General features: G+C 43.2%; 1 protein-coding gene across 1 annotated transcript in view; it reads right to left on the minus strand.

The window, feature by feature from the left end:
* The window catches only part of VPS53 (VPS53 subunit of GARP complex), a 408370-nt gene that overhangs the window by 251600 nt on the left and 132771 nt on the right, over positions 1 to 23999 (minus strand). The window contains exon 5 of the mRNA XM_069757361.1: positions 11121 to 11207. Within this exon, the coding sequence (XP_069613462.1) occupies positions 11121 to 11207 (87 nt within the window). The remainder of the gene's footprint in view (positions 1 to 11120; positions 11208 to 23999) is intronic.

Consider the following 23999-nt stretch of genomic DNA (forward strand, 5'->3'; position numbering starts at 1 on the left):
GATGCATTTTTCCTGGCGCTCGGATTGCTTTACGATGAGCCTAATTCAGTGGATCAGGCTGAGAAAAATCTGCTGGCTTTATGCCAGGGTCAGGATGATGTAGAAGTATATTGTCAGAAATTTAGGAAATGGTCAGTACTCACTCTGTGGAATGAATCTGCACTAGCGGCTTTGTTCAGAAAGGGTCTCTCTGAAGCTCTTAAGGATGTAATGGTGGGATTTCCTATGCCTGCTGGTTTGAATGAGTCTATGTCCTTGGCCATTCAGATCGGTCGTCGCTTGCGCGAGCGTAAATCTGTGCACCATCTGGCGGTACTGCCTGAGAGTAAACCTGAGCCTATGCAGTGCGACAGGACTATGACTAAAGTAGAACGGCAAGAACACAGACGTCTGAACAGACTGTGTTTCTATTGTGGTGATTCTACTCATGCTATTTCTAATTGTCCTAAACGCACTAGGCGGTTCGTTAGCTCTGCCGTTATTGGTACTGTACAGTCCAAATTCCTTTTGTCCATTACCTTAATGTGCTCTTTGTCATCGTATTCTGTCATGGCGTTTGTGAATTCAGGCGCTGCCCTGAATCTGATGGATTTGGATTATGCTAAACGTTGTGGATTTTTCTTGGAGCCTTTGCGGTGTCCTATTCCGTTGAGAGGAATTGATGCTACACCTTTGGCCAAGAATAAGCCTCAGTACTGGGCCCAGCTGACCATGTGCATGGCTCCTGCACATCAGGAAGTTATTCGCTTTCTGGTACTGCATAATTTGCATGATGTGGTCGTGTTGGGGTTGCCATGGCTACAAACCCATAATCCAGTATTGGATTGGAACTCTATGTCGGTAACCAGCTGGGGTTGTCAGGGAGTACATGGTGATGTTCCATTTTTGTCTATTTCGTCATCCATTCCTTCTGACATCCCAGAGTTCTTGTCGGACTTTCAGGATGTATTTGAAGAGTCCAAGTCTGATGCCCTACCTCCGCATAGGAATTGTGATTGTGCTATCGATTTGATTCCTGGTAGTAAATTCCCTAAGGGTCGTTTATTTAATTTGTCCGTACCTGAACACACCGCTATGCGCAGTTATGTGAAGGAGTCCCTGGAGAAGGGACATATTCGCCCATCGTCGTCACCATTGGGAGCAGGGTTCTTTTTTGTAGCCAAGAAGGATGGTTCGCTAAGACCGTGTATTGATTACCGCCTTCTTAATAAGATCACTGTTAAGTTTCAGTATCCCTTGCCATTGATTTCTGACTTGTTTGCTCGGATTAAGGGGGCTAGTTGGTTTACTAAGATTGATCTTCGTGGTGCGTATAATCTGGTGAGAATCAGGCAGGGAGATGAATGGAAAACGGCATTTAATACGCCCGAGGGTCATTTTGAGTATCTGGTGATGCCGTTCGGACTTGCCAATGCTCCATCTGTTTTTCAGTCTTTTATGCATGACATTTTCCGTGAGTATCTGGATAAATTCTTGATTGTTTACTTGGATGACATTTTGATCTTCTCAGATGATTGGGAGTCTCATGTGAAGCAAGTCAGAATGGTTTTCCAGGTACTGCGTGCTAATTCCTTGTTCGTGAAGGGATCAAAGTGTCTCTTCGGTGTGCAGAAAGTTTCATTTTTGGGGTTCATCTTTTCCCCTTCTACTATCGAGATGGATCCGGTTAAGGTTCAGGCCATCCAGGATTGGACTCAGCCGACATCTCTAAAAAGTCTGCAGAAATTCCTGGGTTTTGCTAATTTTTATCGTCGCTTCATCTGTAATTTTTCTAGCATTGCCAGACCATTGACCGATTTGACCAAGAAGGGTGCTGATTTGGTTAATTGGTCTTCTGCTGCCGTGGAAGCTTTTCAGGAGTTGAAGCATCGTTTTTGCTGTGCCCCTGTGTTGTGTCAACCTGATGTTTCTCTTCCGTTCCAGGTCGAGGTTGATGCTTCTGAGATTGGTGCAGGGGCGGTTTTGTCACAGAGAGGTTCTGGTTGCTCAGTGTTCAAACCATGTGCTTTCTTTTCCAGGAAATTTTCTGCTGCTGAGCGTAATTATGATGTGGGCAACCGAGAGTTGCTGGCCATGAAGTGGGCATTCGAGGAGTGGCGTCATTGGCTTGAGGGTGCTAAGCATCGCGTGGTGGTATTGACTGATCATAAGAACTTGACTTATCTCGAGTCTGCCAAGCGCTTGAATCCTAGACAGGCCCGTTGGTCGTTATTTTTTGCTCGTTTTGATTTTGTGATTTCATACCTTCCGGGCTCTAAAAATGTGAAGGCGGATGCTCTGTCTAGGAGTGTTGTGCCCGACTCTCCGGGGTTATCTGAGCCGGCGAGTATCCTCAAGGAAGGAGTCATTGTGTCTGCCATCTCCCCTGATTTGCGGAGAGTGTTGCAGAAATTTCAGGCTAATAAACCTGATCGTTGTCCGGCCGAGAAACTGTTCGTCCCTGATAGGTGGACTAGTAAAGTTATCTCTGAACTTCATTGTTCGGTGCTGGCCGGTCATCCAGGAATCTTTGGTACCAGGGAGTTGGTTGCTAGATCCTTCTGGTGGCCATCTCTGTCACGGGATGTGCGTGCTTTTGTGCAGTCCTGTGGAATTTGTGCTAGGGCTAAGCCCTGCTGTTCACGTGCCAGTGGGTTGCTTTTGCCCTTGCCGGTCCCGAAGAGGCCTTGGACACATATTTCGATGGATTTCATTTCTGACCTTCCCGTTTCTCAAAAAATGTCGGTCATTTGGGTGGTCTGTGATCGCTTTTCTAAAATGGTCCATCTGGTGCCCTTGGTTAAATTGCCTTCCTCCTCTGATTTGGTGCCTTTGTTCTTCCAGCATGTGGTTCGTTTACATGGCATTCCTGAGAATATTGTTTCTGACAGAGGTTCCCAGTTTGTCTCGAGGTTCTGGCGAGCCTTTTGTGGTAGGATGGGCATTGACCTATCTTTCTCCTCGGCCTTCCATCCTCAGACTAATGGCCAGACCGAACGAACCAATCAGACCTTGGAAACATATCTGAGATGTTTTGTTTCCGCTGACCAGGATGATTGGGTGTCATTTTTGCCGTTGGCTGAGTTCGCCCTTAATAATCGGGCCAGCTCGGCTACCTTGGTCTCTCCATTTTTCTGCAATTCTGGGTTCCATCCTCGTTTCTCTTCAGGACAGGTTGAGTCTTCGGACTGTCCTGGTGTGGATTCTGTGGTGGACAGGTTGCAGCAGATCTGGACTCAGGTAGTGGACAATTTGACCTTGTCCCAGGAGAAGGCTCAGCTTTTCGCTAATCGCAGACGCCGTGTGGGACCCCGACTTCGTGTTGGGGATTTGGTTTGGTTATCTTCTCGTCATATTCCTATGAAGGTTTCCTCTCCTAAATTTAAACCTCGTTTTATTGGTCCGTATAGGATTTCTGAGATTCTCAATCCGGTGTCTTTTCGTCTGACCCTCCCAGACTCCTTTTCCATACATAATGTATTCCATAGGTCGTTGTTGAGGAGATACGTGGCACCTATGGTTCCATCTGTGGAGCCTCCTGCCCCTGTTTTGGTGGAGGGGGAATTGGAGTATATTGTGGAGAAGATTTTGGATTCTCGTGTCTCTAGACGGAAACTCCAGTATCTGGTCAAATGGAAGGGTTATGCTCAGGAAGATAATTCCTGGGTTTTTGCCTCTGATGTCCATGCCCCAGATCTTGTTCGTGCTTTTCATGTGGCTCATCCTGGTCGGCCTGGGGGTTCTGGTGAGGGTTCGGTGACCCCTCCTCAAGGGGGGGGGTACTGTTGTGAATTCTGTGGCTGAGTTCACTTCTGTGGTCACAAGTGGTATTGCAGTCTCTGGGCTTCCTCCCTCAGGTGTTTTGGTGAGCTCGTTGGCTGCCTTGCTATTTAGCTCCACCTGAGTCTGTCTTCCTTGCTCCTTGTCAATGTTCCAGTGTTGGATCTGAGCTACTGCATATTTCCTTGGGCCTGCTGCTCTGCTAGATAAGTGCTTCTAGTTTGTTTTCTGTTTTTTTTCTGTCCAGCTTGCTATTGTCTTTTGCTGGAAGCTCTGAGAAGCAGAGGGGTGCACCGCCGTGCTGTTAGTTCGGCACGGTGGGTCTTTTTGCCCCTTTGCGTGGTTTTCGTTTTAGGGTTTTTTGTAGACTGCATAGTTCTCTTTGCTATCCTCGCTCTGTCTAGATTATCGGGCCTCACTTTGCTGAATCTATTTCATTCCTACGTTTGTCTTTTCATCTTGCTAACAGTCATTATATGTGGGGGGCTGCCTATTCCTTTGGGGTATTTCTCTGAGGTAAGTCAGGCTTGTATTTCTATCTTCAGGCTAGTCAGCTCCTCAGGCAGTGCCGAGTTGCATAGGTAGTTGTTAGGCGCAATCCACTGCTGCTTATAGTTGTGTGAGGATAGATCAGGTACTGCAGTCTACAGAGATTCCACGTCTCAGAGCTCGTCCTATTGTTTTTGGTTATTGCCAGATCTCTGTATGTGCGCTGATTACTGCACGCTGTGTTGCCTGATTGCCAGCCATAACAGTTGGCTACAGGCTCTACGCTAGGGACGGGCTGCACCTCAATGGGGAGGGTGCAGCTGTGTTGGGGGAGAAAATGGCTAGAAGGTTGGAGGAGTGTTTAAACTAGGAATTGGGGGGGGAGGGTATTCATTTTATAGGAGGGTAAGATAGTGCAGATAGAGACCTGGGCACAAATAAGGAAGTTGGGGGTGGCGGTGGCATGGGGGGTGGGGTTAGAACAGTTAATAATTTAAGAAAGAATAGAGGTGCAGAGAGATACATAAAATGTATGTATACTAATGCAAGAAGCCTCGCCAACAAAATGGACGAATTAGAACTAATGTTGTTGGAGCATAATTATGACATGGTGGGGATATCTGAGACATGGCTGGATGAGAGCCATGACTGGGCTGTTAACTTGCAGGGCTATAGCCTGTTCAGAAATGACCGTACAGATAAGCGAGGGGGTGGGGTGTGTCTATATGTAAAATCGTCCTTAAAACCCATCCTGCGTGACAATATAGGTGAATTTAATGAAAATGTAGAGTCCCTGTGGGTGGAGATAAGGGGAGGGGGAAAAAATAATAAATTACTGATAGGGGTTTGTTATAAATCTCCAAAAATAATGGAAGCAATGGAGAATATCCTCGTAAGGCAAATAGATGAAGCTGCGACTCACGGAGAAGTCATTATTATGGGGGACTTCAACTACCCTGAAATAGATTGGGGAACAGAAACCTGCAGTTCCAGCAAAGGTAATCGTTTTTTTGACAACTATGAGAGACAATTACCTTTCACAACTGGTTCAGGACCCAACAAGAAGGGGGCCACTGCTAGACCTAATATTAACCAATAGGCCAGACTGGTGCATGGCCGCGGTGGCGGTGGGCGCCGCACGGCTCCGCTCCGTTAGGGCGTTAGGACCCACTACGAGGTTTGCCGTGAAGGGGCAGTGGGCTTCATACAGTCTGATCAGAATGTTAAACTGAAAACCTCATATTCAGTTATATTAATTTTTGCCTAGCGGCTTTAGATCAACGTATGATTTTGGGTTGTGCGGTTCATGCTCTTTTTTTTTTTTTGTTCTTTTTTGCAAAGAATATCAAATATAAGGGTTGGGGGCCACTTGGGTAATAGCGATCACAAAATAATAAGTTTTCATGTATCTTTTAAAAAGATGTGTAATAGAGGGGTTACAAGGACACTAAACTTCAGGAGGGCAAATTTCCAACAGATGAGAGAGGATCTTTGTGCAATTAACTGGGACGATATCCTGAGACATAAAAATACACAAAGAAAATGGGAGATATTTATTAGCATCCTGGATAGGACCTGTGCACAATATATACCGTATGGGAATAAACATACTAGAAATAGGAGGAAACCAATATGGCTAAATAGAGCTGTAAGGGGCGCAATAAGTGACAAAAAGAAAGCATTTAGAGAATTAAAGGAAGTAAGTAGTGATGAGGCATTAAATAAATACAAAAAAATTAAATAAATTCTGTAAAAAGCAAATCAAGGCAGCAAAGATTGAGACAGAGAGACTCATTGCCAGAGAGAGTAAAAATAATCCTAAAATATTCTTTAACTACATAAATAGTAAGAAACTAAAAAATGATAGTGTTGGCCCCCTCTGGGTGAAATGGTGGATGAGGATGAGGAAAAAGCCAATATGCTAAATGACTTTTTTTCATCAGTATTTACACAAGAAAATCCCATGGCAGACAAAATGACTAGTGAAAAAAATTCCCCATTAAATGTCACCTGCTTAACCCAGCAGGAAGTGCGGCGGCGTCTAAAAAAATCACTAAAATTTACAAATCTCCGGGCCCGGATGGGATACACCCTCGAGTACTGCAGGAATTAAGTACAGTCATCGATAGACCATTATTTTTAATCTTTAAAGACTCCATAATAACAGGGTCTGTACCACAGGACTGGCGTATAGCAAATATGGTGCCAATATTCAAAAAGGGAACAAAAACTGAACTAGGAAATTATAGGCCAGTAAGCTTAACCTCTACTGTGGGTAAAATCCTGGAGGGCATTCTAAGGGACGCTATACTGGAGTATCTGAAGAGGAATAACCTCATGACCCAGTATCAGCACGGGTTTACTAGGGACCGTTCATGTCAGACTAATTTGATCAGCTTCTATGAAGAGGTAAGTTCCGGATTGGACCAAGGGAACCCAGTAGATGTAGTGTATATGGACTTTTCAAAAGCTTTTGATACGGTGCCACACAAAAGGTTGATACATAAAATGAGAATGATGGGGATAGGGGAAAATATGTGCAAGTGGGTTGAGAGCTGGCTCAGGGATAGGAAACAAAGGGTGTTTATTAATGGAGCACACTCGGACTGGGTAGCAGTTAGCAGTGGGGTACCACAGGGGTCAGTATTGGGCCCTCTTCTTTTTAACATATTTATTAATGACCTTGTAGGGGGCATTCAGAGTAGAATTTCAATATTTGCAGATGACACTAAACTCTGCAGGGTAATCAATACAGAGGAGGACAATTTTATATTACAGGATGATTTATGTAAACTAGAAGCATGGGCTGATAAATGGCAAATGAGCTTTAATGGGGATAAATGTAAGGTCATGCATTTGGGTAAAAGAAATAAGATGTATAATTATGTGCTTAATTCTAAAACTCTGGGCAAAACAGTCAATGAAAAAGACCTGGGTGTATGGGTGGATGACAAACTCATATTCAGTGGCCAGTGTCAGGCAGCTGCTACAAAGGCAAATAAAATAATGGGATGCATTAAAAGAGGCATAGATGCTCATGAGGAGAACATAATTTTACCTCTATACAAGTCACTAGTTCGACCACACTTAGAATACTGTGCACAGTTCTAGTCTCCGGTGTATAAGAAAGACATAGCTGAACTAGAGCTGGTGCAGAGAAGAGCGACCAAGGTTATTAGAGGACTGGGGGGTCTGCAATACCAAGATAGGTTATTACACTTGGGGCTATTTAGTTTGGAAAAACGAAGACTAAGGGGTGATCTTATGTTAATGTATAAATATATGAGGGGACAGTACAAAGACCTTTCTGATGATCTTTTTAATCATAGACCTGAGACAGGGACAAGGGGGCATCCTCTGCGTTTGGAGGAAAAAAGGTTTAAGCATTATAACAGACGTGGATTCTTTACTGTAAGAGCAGTGAGACTATGGAACTCTCTGCCGTATGATGTTGTAATGAGTGATTCATTACTTAAATTTAAGAGGGGACTGGATACCTTTCTGGAAAAGTATAATGTTACAGGGTATATACACTAGATTCCTTGATAGGGCGTTGATCCAGGGAACTAGTCTGATTGCCGTATGTGGAGTCGGGAGGATTTTTTTTTCTCCAATGTGGTGCTTACTCTTTGCCACATGGGGTTTTTTTTTTCCTTCCTCTGGATCAACATGTTAGGGCATGTTAGGTTAGGCTATGGGTTGAACTAGATGGACTTATAGTCTTCCTTCAACCTTAATAACTATGTAACTATGTAACAAAAACTGATGTGTGAAAGTAGCCTAAAACTGACAAAATACACCTCATAGCAAAGCTACATATAAAGGGAGCCTATCAGAAGGTTTTTGCTATATAAGGCTACTTTCACACTAGCGTTTTTTGACGTACGTCGCAATGCGTCGTTTTGGAGTAAAAACGCATCCTGCAAAGTTGCCCGCAGGATTCGTTTTTTTCTCCATAGACTTTCATTAGCAACGCATTGCGACTTATCGCCACACGTCGCATCTGTCGTGCGATGGATGCGTCGTGTTTTGGTGGACCGATTGCACAATAAAAGTTCCATGTAACGTTTTTTGGTGCGTCGAGTCCGCCATTTCTGACCGCGCATGCAATGGGGCAGCGGATGCATTGTAAAACTGCATCCGCTGCCCACGTTGTTCTTCTTTTTTGCAGTTTGCGTCGGTACGTCGGGCCGACGCATGGCAACGGCCCTGTACCGATGCTAGTGTGAAAGTAGCCTAATCTGACAGCAGCATAATATAGGGCAAGACAGCCTGATTCCAAGGATATGTCATTCACTGGTCCGTGTGTTATAAATTTAATGCAGTATTTTTTCAGCAGGAGATTATAAAGGCCTGAAAAGGTCTCACGTGCATGGTCCAGCTATCTGTATAACCCCCCTAGGCGGATTATAATTTATCCCGGCATGGAGCTTTCCTAGAGCTCCGCTGCCGACAACACACAATGGCAGCAAAGCTCCGATGATGTAATCAGCCGGCACACACGAACATGTACTTGCTGGCCACAAGTACAAGCGAAGTCTCGGGCACTGGAGCAGAGTGCCAGGGAGAACAGGAGCAAGGTGAGTTTTTTAATTAATGGGTATGGGATGTGGGCCTATATATATGGGCTATGTGAGGACTCGTACAGTATATAGGTTGCTATGTGGGGGATCATACTGTACATGAGGCTATGTGGAGGCTCAGACAGGATATAGGAGGCTATGTGGGGGCTCAGACAGGATATAAGAGGCTATGTGGGGGCTCAGACAGGATATAGGAGACCATATGGGGCTCATACTGTATATAGGAGGCTATGTGGGGGCTCATGCTGTATAAAGGACGATATGTGGGGGCTCATACAGTATATTGAAGATTATATGGGACTCAAACTGTATATAGGAGGCTATGTGGGGGCTCAATGTATATAGGAGGCTATGTGGGGGCTCAATGTATATAGGAGGATATGTGGGGCGCATAATCTATATAGGAGGCTATGTGGGGGCTCAAACTGTATATAGAATACTAGGTGGGGCTCAAATTGAATATAGGAGACTTTACAGGGGCTCATACTGTATCTAGGGAACTATGTGCTGGCTCAGTGTATATAGGAGGCCATCTTGGGGCTCATACTATATCTAGGGGGCTTTGTAGGGGCTCATACTGTATATTGGGACTATGAGTTCGTGCTGTTCATATATAGGGGTTGTGTTGGGACTCACACTGTATGTAGGGGGGGCTATATGGGGACATATTGCTTGGGCCCGCGAGCGGTTATCCTCATTGCAGTACAGCTTATGTTCTCCTTTTGTTTTCCTGCTTGAAGGAATTCCCCTATGAATCCCTTAATGACCAAAAGCGGGAGGAAACGGGTAGGAAGAAGATGCCATTAGGCTTTGGTTGTTGATTCTGGGATCTATGCGGGGAACATATTATTGTAGGGGGCTATGTGGGGACTGTATATAGGGTGATGTTTGCATACTTTATTCTGCTCAATTTTAAGTCACACAACATTAAAAAAATTATGATTAATATGGTAATTTTTAGCATAATTAGTTTCAGAATATTGGTGGGGACTCCAAAACAGTCCCAGTCTCTCATGTGGCCCCTTGGGAAGATTAATCTCCCGCCCCTACTCGTATTATGTATAGTGCTGTACATAAGGAAAAAAATGCATGCGCCGCTATCTCTATCATTTTCCATCTACAGATATGCACAGGATCACCTGTGTGTTATTCACATAACCTAGAAAAGGGGATCATGTGACATGTTACATAATATGATCTGGTACCTGAGGGTGAGGGCACGCTTTCTAAACTTCCCAGGGCTCTGGCTACTCTTCATCCGCTCCTGGTAACCCCAACCTAACACAGATTGTCAGTTTTCTGTGAAAATGGTCAGCATGCTGTTAGAGGTGTGGGAAAGGTTATACACAGTTTAGCATGATAACCATTCTACAACAGATAAAACATGGAATCTATCAAAGCTACACCATGCAGTCCAGCAAGTGGTACATAGTTGGAATCAGGCTCTCTTGCCATATATTATGCTACTCTCAAATTACATAGCAAATACCTGCATACAGATTCCCTTAACTGGTACTTTTCCAAAAATATTTGGGAATCGCCTAGATAGAATTTGATTATTTAGTTTCACTCTTTAATGATGCAGCTTATTTGTCATTTTAGGATACAAGCACATTTTTAAGTCTGGCATGTGTCACTTCAGAATGCTTTTACTTTTTAATTAAGGTACGGTAAGTCATTAATACGAGATCTCAGGAAGTCCAACACAAGACAGTGCACACAACTTGGATGGGAGAGATAAAGAGCAATATTCAGTAGCAAAGACCGAGCAATGTATCGGGATTATGTGTTCCTCTCTCCTACACTTATTTTTAACGGTTTGGTGGAGGTGCCAAGTGTTGGACCCCCAGAGATCTCACACTCATGACTTATCCTATGGCTACGTCATCAATTCAGTCCTGGACAGCAACTTTAATACAAACTGTGGGTCTAATTACCCCAGATAACATCACCGATTCCTCAAACACAGATAAAGCAAATAAACCACAAACATATTTTGGGATCGAGTCTATTAAAAAAATTATAATTTGAGTTACTCCATGTTTATTGGCTAAAAGGCATGTTTTTTTCTTGAAGATAAAAATAAATAAATAAAAGTTATACATACAGACATGCTACACAACAAAAACAAATAACCACATAAAAATATGTATTATAAATATATATATTGTATACATGCACACACAGAACATACACACAAACACATAATATATTTTACGCTGTCTGTTGGGGGATTGTATAAAACCATCTTGATGTATAGCGCTTTAACATCTAAGGAATGCTCTCTACCATTTGCTCAGACTTCTCAGCTTTGTCCTTGATGTCTTTGATCTTGCCGAACAGTTGCTGTATAGCTTTCTGAGCCTCTTCCAAAGCCTGCGAATAAAAAACAAAGATAATCAGCAATTCATCAATGCTACGGAAAGATGACAGTATTTATTATTTAAGATGCAAATTCGGAACAATGTATTTAATCCAACCAGCGTCCACTTGCATCACGTTACTCATATAGCGTCTAAACGTAAATAAAGGGTTGTGTATATAACGTTTCACTTGAACATTTTATATATACAATAATGTGCACTTCTAAACACTTTCTTAATCTAGAATTTATGATAATAAACAAGATAAAAGCAGGACAGTTTGTTCTTGCCAAGCAAATGCCTCGATTCCCTTAAATACTATCTATATAAATATGTGCATTTTGGCTTCTCATGTTCAAACAGAAATCATCCATCAAAGGATGAGAACGTCGTATCTGCATTTTATGTGAATGAAATTATATATATATTTATATATATATACTAGCTATTGAACCCGTTCTACGCCCGGGTGGCGAGCATTTATATTGGTATATGGTCTCCATCCTGGTATGTGCTGCTCCATCCTGCGTCCCCATCCTGTCATGTGCTGCACCCATCCTGCGCCCCCATTCTGTCATGTGCTGCTCCTATCCTGCGCCCCCATTCTGTCATGTGCTGCTCCCATACTGCGCCCCCATTCTGACATGTGCTGCTCCCATCTTGCGCCCCCATTCTGACATGTGCTGCTCCCATCCTGCGCCCCCATTCTGTCATGTGCTGCTCCCATCCTGAGCCCCCATTCTGACATGTGCTGCTCCATCCTGCGCCCCCATTCTGACATGTGCTGCTCCATCCTGCGCCCCCGTTCTGTCATGTGCTGCTCTCATCCTGCACCCCCGTTCTGTCATGTGCTGCTCCCATCCTGCGCCCCCGTTCTGTCATGTGCTGCTCCCATCCTGCGCCACCGTTCTGTAATTTGCTGCTCCCATCCATATGCCCCATACGCTGCTCCATAAAGGTTTATGGCTCCCATAAGATGCTCCATATTATATGCCCCGTACACTGCTCCATAAAGGTTTATGGCCCCGTACACTGCTCCATTATGGTTGATGGCCCCATAAGATGCTCCATAGTATATGCCCCCGTACACTGCTCCATTATGGTTGATGGCCCCCATAAGATGTTCTATAGTATATGCCCCTGTACACTGCTCCATTATGGTTGATGGCCCCATAAGATGCTCCATGGTATTATATGCCCCCGTACACTGCTCCATTATGGTTGATGGCCCCATAAGATGCTCCATATTATATGCCCCCGTACACTGCTCCATTATGGTTTATGGCCCCCATAAGATGCTCCATTGTATATGCCCCATACACTGCTCCATAAAGGTTGATGGCCCCCATAAGATGCTCCATAGTATATGCCCCCGTACACTGCTCCATTATGGTTGATGGCCCCCATAAGATGCTCCATAGTATATGCCCCCGTACACTGCTCCATTATGGTTGATGGCCCCCATAAGATGCTCCATAATATATGCCCCTGTACACTGCTCCATTATGGTTGATGGCCCCCATAAGATGCTCCATAGTATATGCCCCCGTACACTGCTCCATTATGGTTGATGGCCCCCATAAGATGCTCCATAATATATGCCCCCGTACACTGCTCCATTATGGTTTATGGCCCCAAAAGATGCTCCATAATATATGCCCCGTATGCTGCTGCGATATAAAAAAAAAAAATACCATACTCACCTATCGTCGCTGGGCGCCGAGTGCTGGGGGGCCTAAGCAGGCGGGGACACTGGCGCGCTGTGGGAGTCAGGTGCCGGTATCGCCGCCAGCTCAGGCCCCCCAGCACTTGATATACTCACCTGTTTGTCCCGTTCCAGCGCTGCCCGCTGCTTCTTCTGGCTCCTCTGGCTGTGACTGTTCAGTCAGAGGGCGGCGCAGATTAAGCGTGTCATCGCGCCCTCTGAACTGTGAACGTCACAGGCAGGGGACCGGGACACGGAGACGGAGCCGCACGCAGCGCTGGAACGGGGGACAGGTGAATATACTTACCCTCCTGGCGGTCCCTGCCTCTCCTTTGGAGATCGCGGTGTGCGTTCAGTGTTTACGCATACCGCGATCTCCTGGGAACGTCACTCTGTGGGGTCCAGACTACGCCGGCGCTTGCGCAGTCTATAAAGGCTTCGGACAGAGTGACGCTCCCAGCGTTATATTATAGATATATACATTATATATACAGTAGATAGATAGATAGAGAGAGAGAGGTCAAAGATATCTTCCTTTCTCCTATACCCATACAAAATGAAACCCTTCTTTAAGCTCTGTGCCACTCCAATAAACTTCTACAAGACCTGTGGGAAACCAGGCTAATCCCCACCAGAGAGGAATTTTAAAAAATCCTAAACATTACCTCACTAAACCCTCTTCACCTCACAAATGTACGCTCCTTCTTAAATCTGTTGCAAATAACCCAGACTCGAACAGACACCTAACAAAGTCTGAGTTACTTTTGACCCCAACTAAGCCTCAAAAACAGATTGTTGTAACTCTAGAATCAAATAGTCTCTCTCCGAGAACCCAAGAAGTTCCCATTCATTAGCAAAAGGTGTAGTAGACATATTTCTGTAGTAACAGCCAGCTGTGTTTTGAGGATTTATGAAACCCAGGATTTCGGACCAGAATATTTAGATTTCTGGATATGACCACCCCATATCGTAGCACCGACCTTGGAGAGGAATCGCCACCATGTTGAGCTTTATGATTTTTGGAAACTTTGAAGTTTGGCTGGGGTGGTATGCCACCTATTCAATATTTTATATGTGTTTTCTTGCATATGACTGCATTTAGAGGAGTGCATCGGTGCAAGTAGACTTTTAGCCACTTACATAGTCAACATTGACATTTTTTAGGTCTATTTCCCCATATCTCAAACAAAATTTCAAGAAACAAACTTTCTTTTTAAATACATACATCAGCTAGGATCCTGAAACCTACTATGTGGAAATCTAACTCAGCACTCTTATCACCCAGTGGAAATCCAAGGTAGAACAAATTTACAGATGCGAAGAACTCATGTTGGGAACTCAAGAGCCACACACACTTTACAGAAATCTGGAATCCCTGAAGACTTTATCAACTACACCTCTGACTATAATTTCCGACAGGACTTTCCTTATCCTCATACTCTGACATTGAGCTCTCAAGCCTTCAAGAGTACACATAAATTTCTCCAGTTTAAAAGTCCTGGATTTCTACCACCCTCCACCCATTGAATTTCTGTTGACTTGTTTGTTTGTAATAAACTGTTACATGTCCCATAAATTCCCCCCTACAGATTATAACGTGCATATTATTGCTATTAACTTGATTTGCTGAGCAATTTACTGCATATGCCTGCAAACATATTCTTAGATTGTACCTTTGTTGTAACCAATTAATAAAATCCCAATAAAAATAATTTAAAAAGAAAAAAGAACATGTGCACTATGGATGTTCGACCACCACAGCTAAACAACGAGCACTATACATAAGAAAATCATTAATATCTCAAGATTGGCTAAATATGTTATCAAACAATAAATTGCAAAATGACTTGTTTTTACAAACAGTACCCAAGAATACCCATCTACAAATATGGGATTAACCCTGTAAAACTTGTTTAGCGGTGATAATTAGAATAGAAAATATAATAAAATGATGTCACAGGGATACAGCGAGAGAGTGGGTCCAGAAGATTGCGGCGTCTCCTTAAGCACTGATTAGAACTGCTTCATCATCTTATGAAACTGGGCAGGTTTTTTCCTTGCTGGCTGTGCAAGGGTTAATCAGTTCATTTGATCTCCTGAGGCTCTCCAACCTGTATTGTCTCAGCTGTTCAGTTGTAAGCCATTGCCCTCTGCGATATATATGCTCGCCAATGGCACTTGGGAATTGCCAGTGATTGCTCTCACTGCCTGGTTAGGATTTGGAGGTGAAGATCATGTTTGGAGAGTTATTCAGGTGATTGTTGTGTGGAATTAGTTTGCGTGTTCATCCTCTCGTATTTGGTTTCACTTTCCTATACACCTCCCAAGTTTTCTACTCAGTTTGGTGAACGTATTTTGTATAAATATAGTTTTAATTTATCCATGTCCATCTTCCCTTGTTTGCCTGGTTAGTGTTCTCATATACACTTCGGCCTCCCACCTCCCTGGTTGTGGGAGGGAACAGATAAGGGGTAATATAGGAGTATAGCAAGGCATGTGACCGCAGCATCTCCACCTTCATCAGTAATCCGGGGAACAGAGATTAGGGTGCCCCTAGTTCGACGGATTGAGTAGGCTAAGGGTACCGTCACACAGTGCAATTTTCATCGCTACGACGGTACGATCCGTGACGCTCCAGCGTCGTAACAATATCGCTCCAGCGTCGTAGACTGCTGTCACACTTTGCAATCTACGACGCTGGAGCGATAATTTCACGACGTATGTGCGATGTAGAAGCCGTTGGTTACTATGCGCACATCGTATAGGATATATGTTACACCATGCAATCATGCCGCCACAGCGGGACACTAGACGACGAAAGAAAGTTTCAAACGATCTGCTACGACGTACGATTCTCAGCGGGGTCCCTGATCGCAGGAGCGTGTCAGACATTGCGATATCGCTCGAACGTCACAGATATATCGCTCGAACGTCACGAATCGTGCCGTCGTAGCGATCAAAATTTCACTGTGTGACGGTACCCTAAGTCTGGATAGGATACTTTAAGATATTTAATCCATTGACAGACAGGGTCAGACCCAGGGTAATTAAGAGGTTGCTAAATAAGTCAAAATTTCAGTGGTGTCTCCTCAAGAATCACCAATTAAATCAGTAAAGGTTTTAAACATTTATCCATTCTTATTTTTGTACTGTTTTGAGGATGGAAAGTATAGTTAGGCTGTGTTACCCTATATACCAGGGTGTTAGAAGTAAGCCTGTTTGGTGCTGGAAAGCTGGGTGTGCACTAGGATGTTACCCAGGGCAGTCGTATTGCTGGCCTAACAAGACTGCGAAAGGTGGCATGAAGTGTGGTGAGGATTTGTGAACTGGTTGTGGTGTGCACTTAGCTTATTGTCAGCCTATTGCAGGGGTCTCAAACACGTGGCCAGTGAGCATCATGCAGCCCAAGGCAGCTTTATGTGGCCCGCAGGCCACTGAAGACCCCTTGACAATCCCAGCCTGGTCCAGGGGCCAGCCGACGGCAGCGCTTTACTTTAGTTGAATGTGTGCCCTTGGGAAATTATTATTATTGCGCAGGAATTGGCTCTCTGCACAGCAATACCAATGTTAGCCGCCGGCCAATTCGAGGCTAGCAGCTGACATCTGTGTGCTGGAGCGGCGGCACATGACGTCACTGCCACGCGCCAGCACGCAGATCTCAGCAGCTGGGCTCCGATTTGTTGGCTGGCATTACATGGCTGTCAGCCAACAGATACTTCAGCCGATGTGTTCTCTATGAGAGAGACGCCAACCGACATCTGCCATTAGATTAGCTTATTTACGAGAGGACAACACAACCGGCAGTCTAAAATTGGACATGCCTGATTGACATCTCCCCAGACACATTAGACTGTCAACCAGGCCAGTGGATATCGACCAACATTAGTCTAACATATATGGGGGGACAGGAGATGTTGAATATATTATTATATAGTGTAGGAGGAAAAGATTCAGTATAACTTAGTACATTCATTTAAATTCTTGATTACTTTAGATGCAATAGTCCCATGGGTGGTCTTAGCAGACTTCCTCAAAAAGCGCAAAGTGACCTGCTTAGCTCCTCAATGCGACAGCATGAACCATATAACAAGTACCCCTATATTGTACAATTAAAGTAAACATTTGTGGATTATCTGCCCGTCACTATTCTATTTTGGCTCAATAAAAACGTATTCCTGCCATGTCTCCAGGAAAAAAAGGCTGCAACTTCACAATAATGTGGCACTCGTTCTTAGCTTTACGTAACACAAAAAAGTTTTCTATACAAGCAGCCAGCTTTCATAACCAGAGAGACAGACAGGGATTCACACTGGTCTACATTGGCAAATGCTACTGCAAAAGTCAGCACAGAAGCACATTATCCGTTTGTTTTCTATAGATTTTTGGAGAAACGGCAAATTGAATTCTACAGTCTGTACAGCTAAGCCATGTACAAAGACCATGGGGATCAGTGAACCCATTTATAGACATTTGTGTTCTCCTTTTAGACCAAAAAATGTTGTTACATAGAAATGAAGCTAATGTAATAAATCATAACATAGCAAAACAGTCCACACTCCCATCTTTATCCCTCCATGACAAGTGGCTTTTCCAACAGATCTAGCCAAAGCTATAAATCAGCATACTAAACTATATACAATATTTCTTATTGTGGCTGCAGTTAGTGATATCACAATACATACTGTAGATAATACTAAAGTAATTCATAGTAAAAAATATATATCATATTGATAGGAATAGATTACATTTGTGCAAAACCCTCAATACGAATTATTTTCAATGCAGACTAGAGGTGAGAGCTTTTTGTTGAATTTATTTAAATTTTTTCTGCAGTTTCAAGAGACATAGTAACTAAAATTTAGTCCAAAGACAAAAAAAGTCAATTCATTAATCTAATAATCCAAGTAGTGTAATATACCGTATGTACATTTTTTTGAACACGTCATTAGTGATAGAAAAATGAAAATACTAAATAGCATTACATTGGGAAAAAGGACTGAAAAAAGAGAATAATGAATACATGTATGCAGAATATATAATATAGATACATAGCCCATGGGGTTGGGTTATGTGGACGGTGTGGTCAGATGCTGCATGTTTACTATGTTATACACCAGAAATGCATAAAATAGTAAAAATCCATGCCAGCTCACACCAACCTCTCACACAGATATGGACTTTGCAATAGTTCCTTTAGCGTAAATGTTTTTGTGATGGGTACATAGATCTGCTGGGAACAGACAAGGCTTGCAAATCTTTGGGAATATTGAAACCGGTAAATGCTGGAGAGTCAACTGTAATATTAATTTCTTTCCAACACAGAAATAACAGAACAAAACTAAATTGTAACGGTGAACTGTACTTGGAAACCTGGTAGTTCCGAATAGGGCTACCATGGACAAACTTTGCCCAAGGTACTCCATTTAAAGGGGTTATCCACAACTCGGACAACCCCTTCTCAATCATAGTTCCACCATGTAAAATAACAGCAGCTTCACTCACTTACGGAAGAAGTGAGCTGAAACAGCGCCAGCACCGGAGGAGTATAGACATTAAAATTTAACATAGGGAAACTATGGTGATTAAGAAGGGGTTGTCCGAATAGCGGACATGCCCTTTAAATGTTCCAATGGATAAGTGGCATCCAGCCACTAAATCATTAAGGAATCTGGACTTAGAGTTCCCTTGGTTGCATCCCTGGAGAAGCTTCCGGCCATTAGAAAAAAAGCTGACTAGTTGAGACAAAACCGGAAAGGGCAGATACGGGACAAAATCAGGTGATAAGGACGAGGTCAGTAGGTGACCAAAGGTGAAAAACGGTAGGACAGAGGCAGAATCATGAGACAGGCAGAAGGTAAAGTTAGCCCAAGTTCAGCTACAGTAGTCAGGCAAGCAGGGTCAAATATCAGAGCAATAGCTTGGTGGGAAGAAAGCATACACCATTGAAGAGTAATCTGGGCCAGGGTAGCTACATATTATAGTCTTCTAGTGTATAAAAGCTCTCCCAACATTTGGAAGAAATGTTTGCATGAAGCAAGCACTGAAGAATGGCAATTGAGGGAAGTCAAAGGTTATATGTTATTTTAATGGACTGCACAGAATGTAAGTTTAAAAATGGACCAGGGGGACATATGGGTAGACTAAATAATCATATGTTGAATTCTAATTAGTATGATGCAAATGTTGATTCAATAGACAAAACAGCATTAACTTTATTACTTTAACAAAATCCAAAAAAAAAAAAAAGTATGACTGTCACACCAGGGCAGGGAGATGCTCGTTGTGCAATGCAAAGGGAAGAGGTGAGGGAGCTGATAAAGGGAATCTCTGAAGGTAGGGAGAGGAGGAAGGTGGTGACCTCTCCAGACTCACCTTATGCTGACACCCTATCTCCGTCACTTGCCCAAGACTTGGTTGACCATGGGTCTTAGCTCTAGATAGCGAGCTGGGCAGCAAGACACTAATCTTACTTCTACAATATGACAACACAGGGAAAGGAGCAGACAGGGCAAACACACAACAAAGGATATCCACAGGAATCAAAAGGAACGCAAACAACTTCTCCTAGAACACAAAGTGTGCACACATTGCTGATTTTTCACGGTTTTCTCGCATTTTTTCGCGATAAAAACGCTATAAAACCGCAAAAAACAGCATACAATACGTATCCCATCATTTAGAATGAATTCCGCATGTTTTGTTCACATGATGCGTTTTTCTCCGCGAAATGTCCGGAAAAAAACGCATCAAAAACAAGCAAAAAACGCATGCAGATTTCTTGCAGAAAATTTCAGGTTTTTCTCAGGAATTTTTTGCAAGAAATCCTGAACGTGTGCACATAGCCTTAGCTTCTCCAGGAACATAACAGCTACTCTGGGTAAGGGTACTTTCACACTAGTCCGTCGGTACGGGCCGTCGCAAACCGTCGGCCCGACATACCGACGGACAGTGTATTGATTAGCACAACGTGGGCAGCAGATGCAGTTTTACAACGCATCCGCTGCACACTGAGTTCCGGGGAGGAGGGGGCAGTGTTTCGGCCGTGCATGCGCGGTCGAAAATGGCGGACCCGACGCACAAAAAAAGTTACATTGAACGTTTTATTGTGCGTTGCGGCCACCAAAAACACGACGCATCCGTCGCACGACGGATGCGACGTGTGGCAATACGTCGCAATGTGTTGCTAATGCAAGACTATGGAGAAAAAAACGCATCCTGCGGGCAACTTTGCAGTATGCGTTTTTTCTCCAAAACGACGCATTGCGACGGCCGTCACACAACGCTAGTGTGAAAGCAGCCTAAGGCTCAGGATAAAAACCTATTGCTGGCATGGGAGGAAGCCAGTAGTGAGTTTAAATAGTGAAGGGGGAGTGAATCAAAGAACAGCGGAGACCAAAGTCAGAAGGAATTTCAGCAGAGGTAAACCAAAAGAAAGAGTAAACCTGCACCACTCATGTGAAAGGTCAGGCGGGCTCCAAAGAGGACCTGCGATCAGCTAACCTCATCTTCTGATCCCAGGTGCACCACAGGGCCCTCCAGGGTGCGGCACACTCATGACAATAACTCAATGACAATTTTAGAAAACTATTTTTAGATGTATGTACATAGATATACAAATTCATTCTTGAATCTAAGCCATAGTAGGTAGATATGTTACTATTTCAATGTGTGGGGAAAAAATAACTGACTTTCTCAAAAATTTAAAATGGCCTATTTGTTGCCACTTTTTTTTTTTTATTGCTGAAATAAAGTTAAACCTATTTTTTCCATACTGTGCTCCTTTAAGCATGCTGCTATTGGTTCAACAAACAGCTCTTTAGTGTACTCCTGCTCCTAAGGACTTTACTAACGAGCCCATACACTGCTCTGTGCGCTTGGGGCACACCAAGTGTTGCGTGCTATAGTCGGGGATCTTGAACTTCACGGATCAGAAACATATGGCTATACGTTTTTACATTTTTGCAAATATTTTAAAGGGTTATATTCCAAAGATTTGATTAACTTAAAAATTGAAAAACAGATTCAAATAATTGAAAAGCAAAAAATATTGAGCATCGCCTTCACTGCCTTCAATAGAGAAATGTTGTCCTTGGGTGTTGAGCAGCCCCATGGAATGCTGACAGCTGTTACCATCTGACTTTGGCATTTAACAGCTTTACAAGGTTAAGGACCTCCTTGAAGGTGAAGCTTGGACATCTCGGAACTAGGTCTCCTTTGATGAGTTCTTCAATTTGCAGCCTCTTGCTGTCAGTGTGTAAATAGACTGTGCAGATTCCATGTTTTTCCTTCTCTAATGCTGGCAGTTCAGTCAACATATAAATAATCTTTCACTACAATCCGCAGGGCATTATACGGCAAAGTGATCCAAGCGAAGACATGTTTCTTCCTGCTGGAAATGTGGATTTGAACTATAAAAAGATGTGCACACTGTTTAGGTAGCACAGTAAACACCAAAAATGATCTATAGGTGTACAGCTAATACGAAGGCACAAGGGCACCGACCTGTCAGGTCTACCACAGTGCTCGTAAAGCAATCTCCTCTTATTTCATCGCTGAGTCAACAAGGTGCCCACAAGGGGCTGGTTACAGAGTCACCGATAATTCTATACACGCAGCTCAGCGTGGAATTAGCCAATATCGGGCATTAGGACTAAATAGCAGAAAATCCAATCTTACCTAATAATGACATTTACACTGTAGCAGAATGTTAAAGCCCAAAGGGCAAGATACAAGCAAATTCTCTTTTAAAGTTTGCTCAATTTTCACAAGTTCATTAGTTTTTGGATCAGTGATTGTTATCCAAAGGGTTTCCAAACAAAGTTATAGTAAAAGCATAGAAAATACTGACACTCAGTAGATTATGAAGACGTTGATTTAAAACCCGTGTAGGCAGAGCTATCCCGAAACTGGCGTAATTAGAACACAAAATGCCTGGCTTAAAAAAAAAAAACAATTGGATTTACATGTGCCACATTTTTTTGAAGCTATAGGCTGGCAACGAGCTGTAATTTACACCAATTTTTTAGATACCGGTAAATTAAAGTAAATTCGCTGGGCTGAGGGAGACCGTGTTACACTGATTATTTTGGTTTAAAAGTGTCATGAGCAGCACAAAAAAAAAAAGATAAAGACAACATTTTTGGGAGAACCACTTGTGAGCCAAAGATTGTAAATATTACACCTGTCCCCATTGTGTCAGTTCAAAATGAGGTAGATCACATCTTTCCCAAGTTCAGGCATGTTAGATTTTCGAAGGCCGTGTTGACATGTCCAGTAATTACCCGTTAGAACGGATCCAGCAGCAATCTGACATAAAACTGCAGACACAACTTTTTTGTTCAGCTAAAAAAAAAACTGAATTCAGCAAATATTTGTTTTAACATTGAAGTCTATATTATCCTGAGGAAGGCCAGAGACATGACGGATCTGACAGTTGAAGGCCAAAAGATTGCTATATACCCAGACTATTCTACTTTGGTGCAGAGACAACGGATGATGTTCACGGGTATCAAGAGACGGCTGAGGGAGTTGGGAGTAACATAGTAACATAGTTAGTAAGGCCGAAAAAAGACATTTGTCCATCCAGTTCAGCCTATATTCCATCATAATAAATACCCAGATCTACGTCCTTCTACAGAACCTAATAATTGTATGATACAATATTGTTCTGCTCCAGGAAGACATCCAGGCCTCTCTTGAACCCCTCGACTGAGTTCGCCATCACCACCTCCTCAGGCAAGCAATTCCAGATTCTCACTGCCCTAACAGTAAAGAATCCTCTTCTATGTTGGTGGAAAAACCTTCTCTCCTCCAGACGCAAAGAATGCCCCCTTGTGCCCGTCACCTTCCTTGGTATAAACAGATCCTCAGCGAGATATTTGTATTGTCCCCTTATATACTTATACATGGTTATTAGATCGCCCCTCAGTCGTCTTTTTTCTAGACTAAATAATCCTAATTTCGCTAATCTATCTGGGTATTGTAGTTCTCCCATCCCCTTTATTAATTTTGTTGCCCTCCTTTGTACTCTCTCTAGTTCCATTATATCCTTCCTGAGCACCGCTGCCCAAAACTGGACACAGTACTCCATGTGCGGTCTAACTAGGGATTTGTACAGAGGCAGTATAATGCTCTCATCATGTGTATCCAGACCTCTTTTAATGCACCCCATGATCCTGTTTGCCTTGGCAGCTGCTGCCTGGCACTGGCTGCTCCAGGTAAGTTTATCATTAACTAGGATCCCCAAGTCCTTCTCCCTGTCAGATTTACCCAGTGGTTTCCCATTCAGTGTGTAATGGTGACATTGATTCCTTCTTCCCATGTGTATAACCTTACATTTATCATTGTTAAACCTCATCTGCCACCTTTCAGCCCAAGTTTCCAACTTATCCAGATCCATCTGTAGCAGAATACTATCTTCTCTTGTATTAACTGCTTTACATAGTTTTGTATCATCTGCAAATATCGATATTTTACTGTGTAAACCTTCTACCAGATCATTAATGAATATGTTGAAGAGAACAGGTCCCAATACTGACCCCTGCGGTACCCCACTGGTCACAGCGACCCAGTTAGAGACTATACCATTTATAACCACCCTCTGCTTTCTATCACTAAGCCAGTTACTAACCCATTTACACACATTTTCCCCCAGACCAAGCATTCTCATTTTGTGTACCAACCTCTTGTGCGGCACGGTATCAAACGCTTTGGAAAAATCGAGATATACCACGTCCAATGACTCACCGTGGTCCAGCCTATAGCTTACCTCTTCATAAAAACTGATTAGATTGGTTTGACAGGAGCGATTTCTCAGTACTCCATGATGTTTCCAGCAAGACTGAGGGTGGTGGCGTTTGATAAAATTCATTTTTTTCAGAAGCCGGAGGACGCTACCCAGTGGATCGATATTAATGCTAAAAAGCTTAAAGGAAAAGGAGACTGAAACTGTGGGAAGAGTCTGATCTTGTTTACTTATCTGTCAGTTGGCAAAGAGTCATGTGATTGACAAACCAGGGGGTATGGGGGGTGAAGAAGGGAGCTGGATTGTATTCAGTTAAAGTTAAAGGGATGGTGTAATGGTTGCTGGGAAAGGGGGAG

The sequence above is a fragment of the Ranitomeya imitator genome, chromosome 3 (assembly GCF_032444005.1).
Source record: "Ranitomeya imitator isolate aRanImi1 chromosome 3, aRanImi1.pri, whole genome shotgun sequence".
NCBI lineage: Eukaryota > Metazoa > Chordata > Amphibia > Anura > Dendrobatidae > Ranitomeya > Ranitomeya imitator.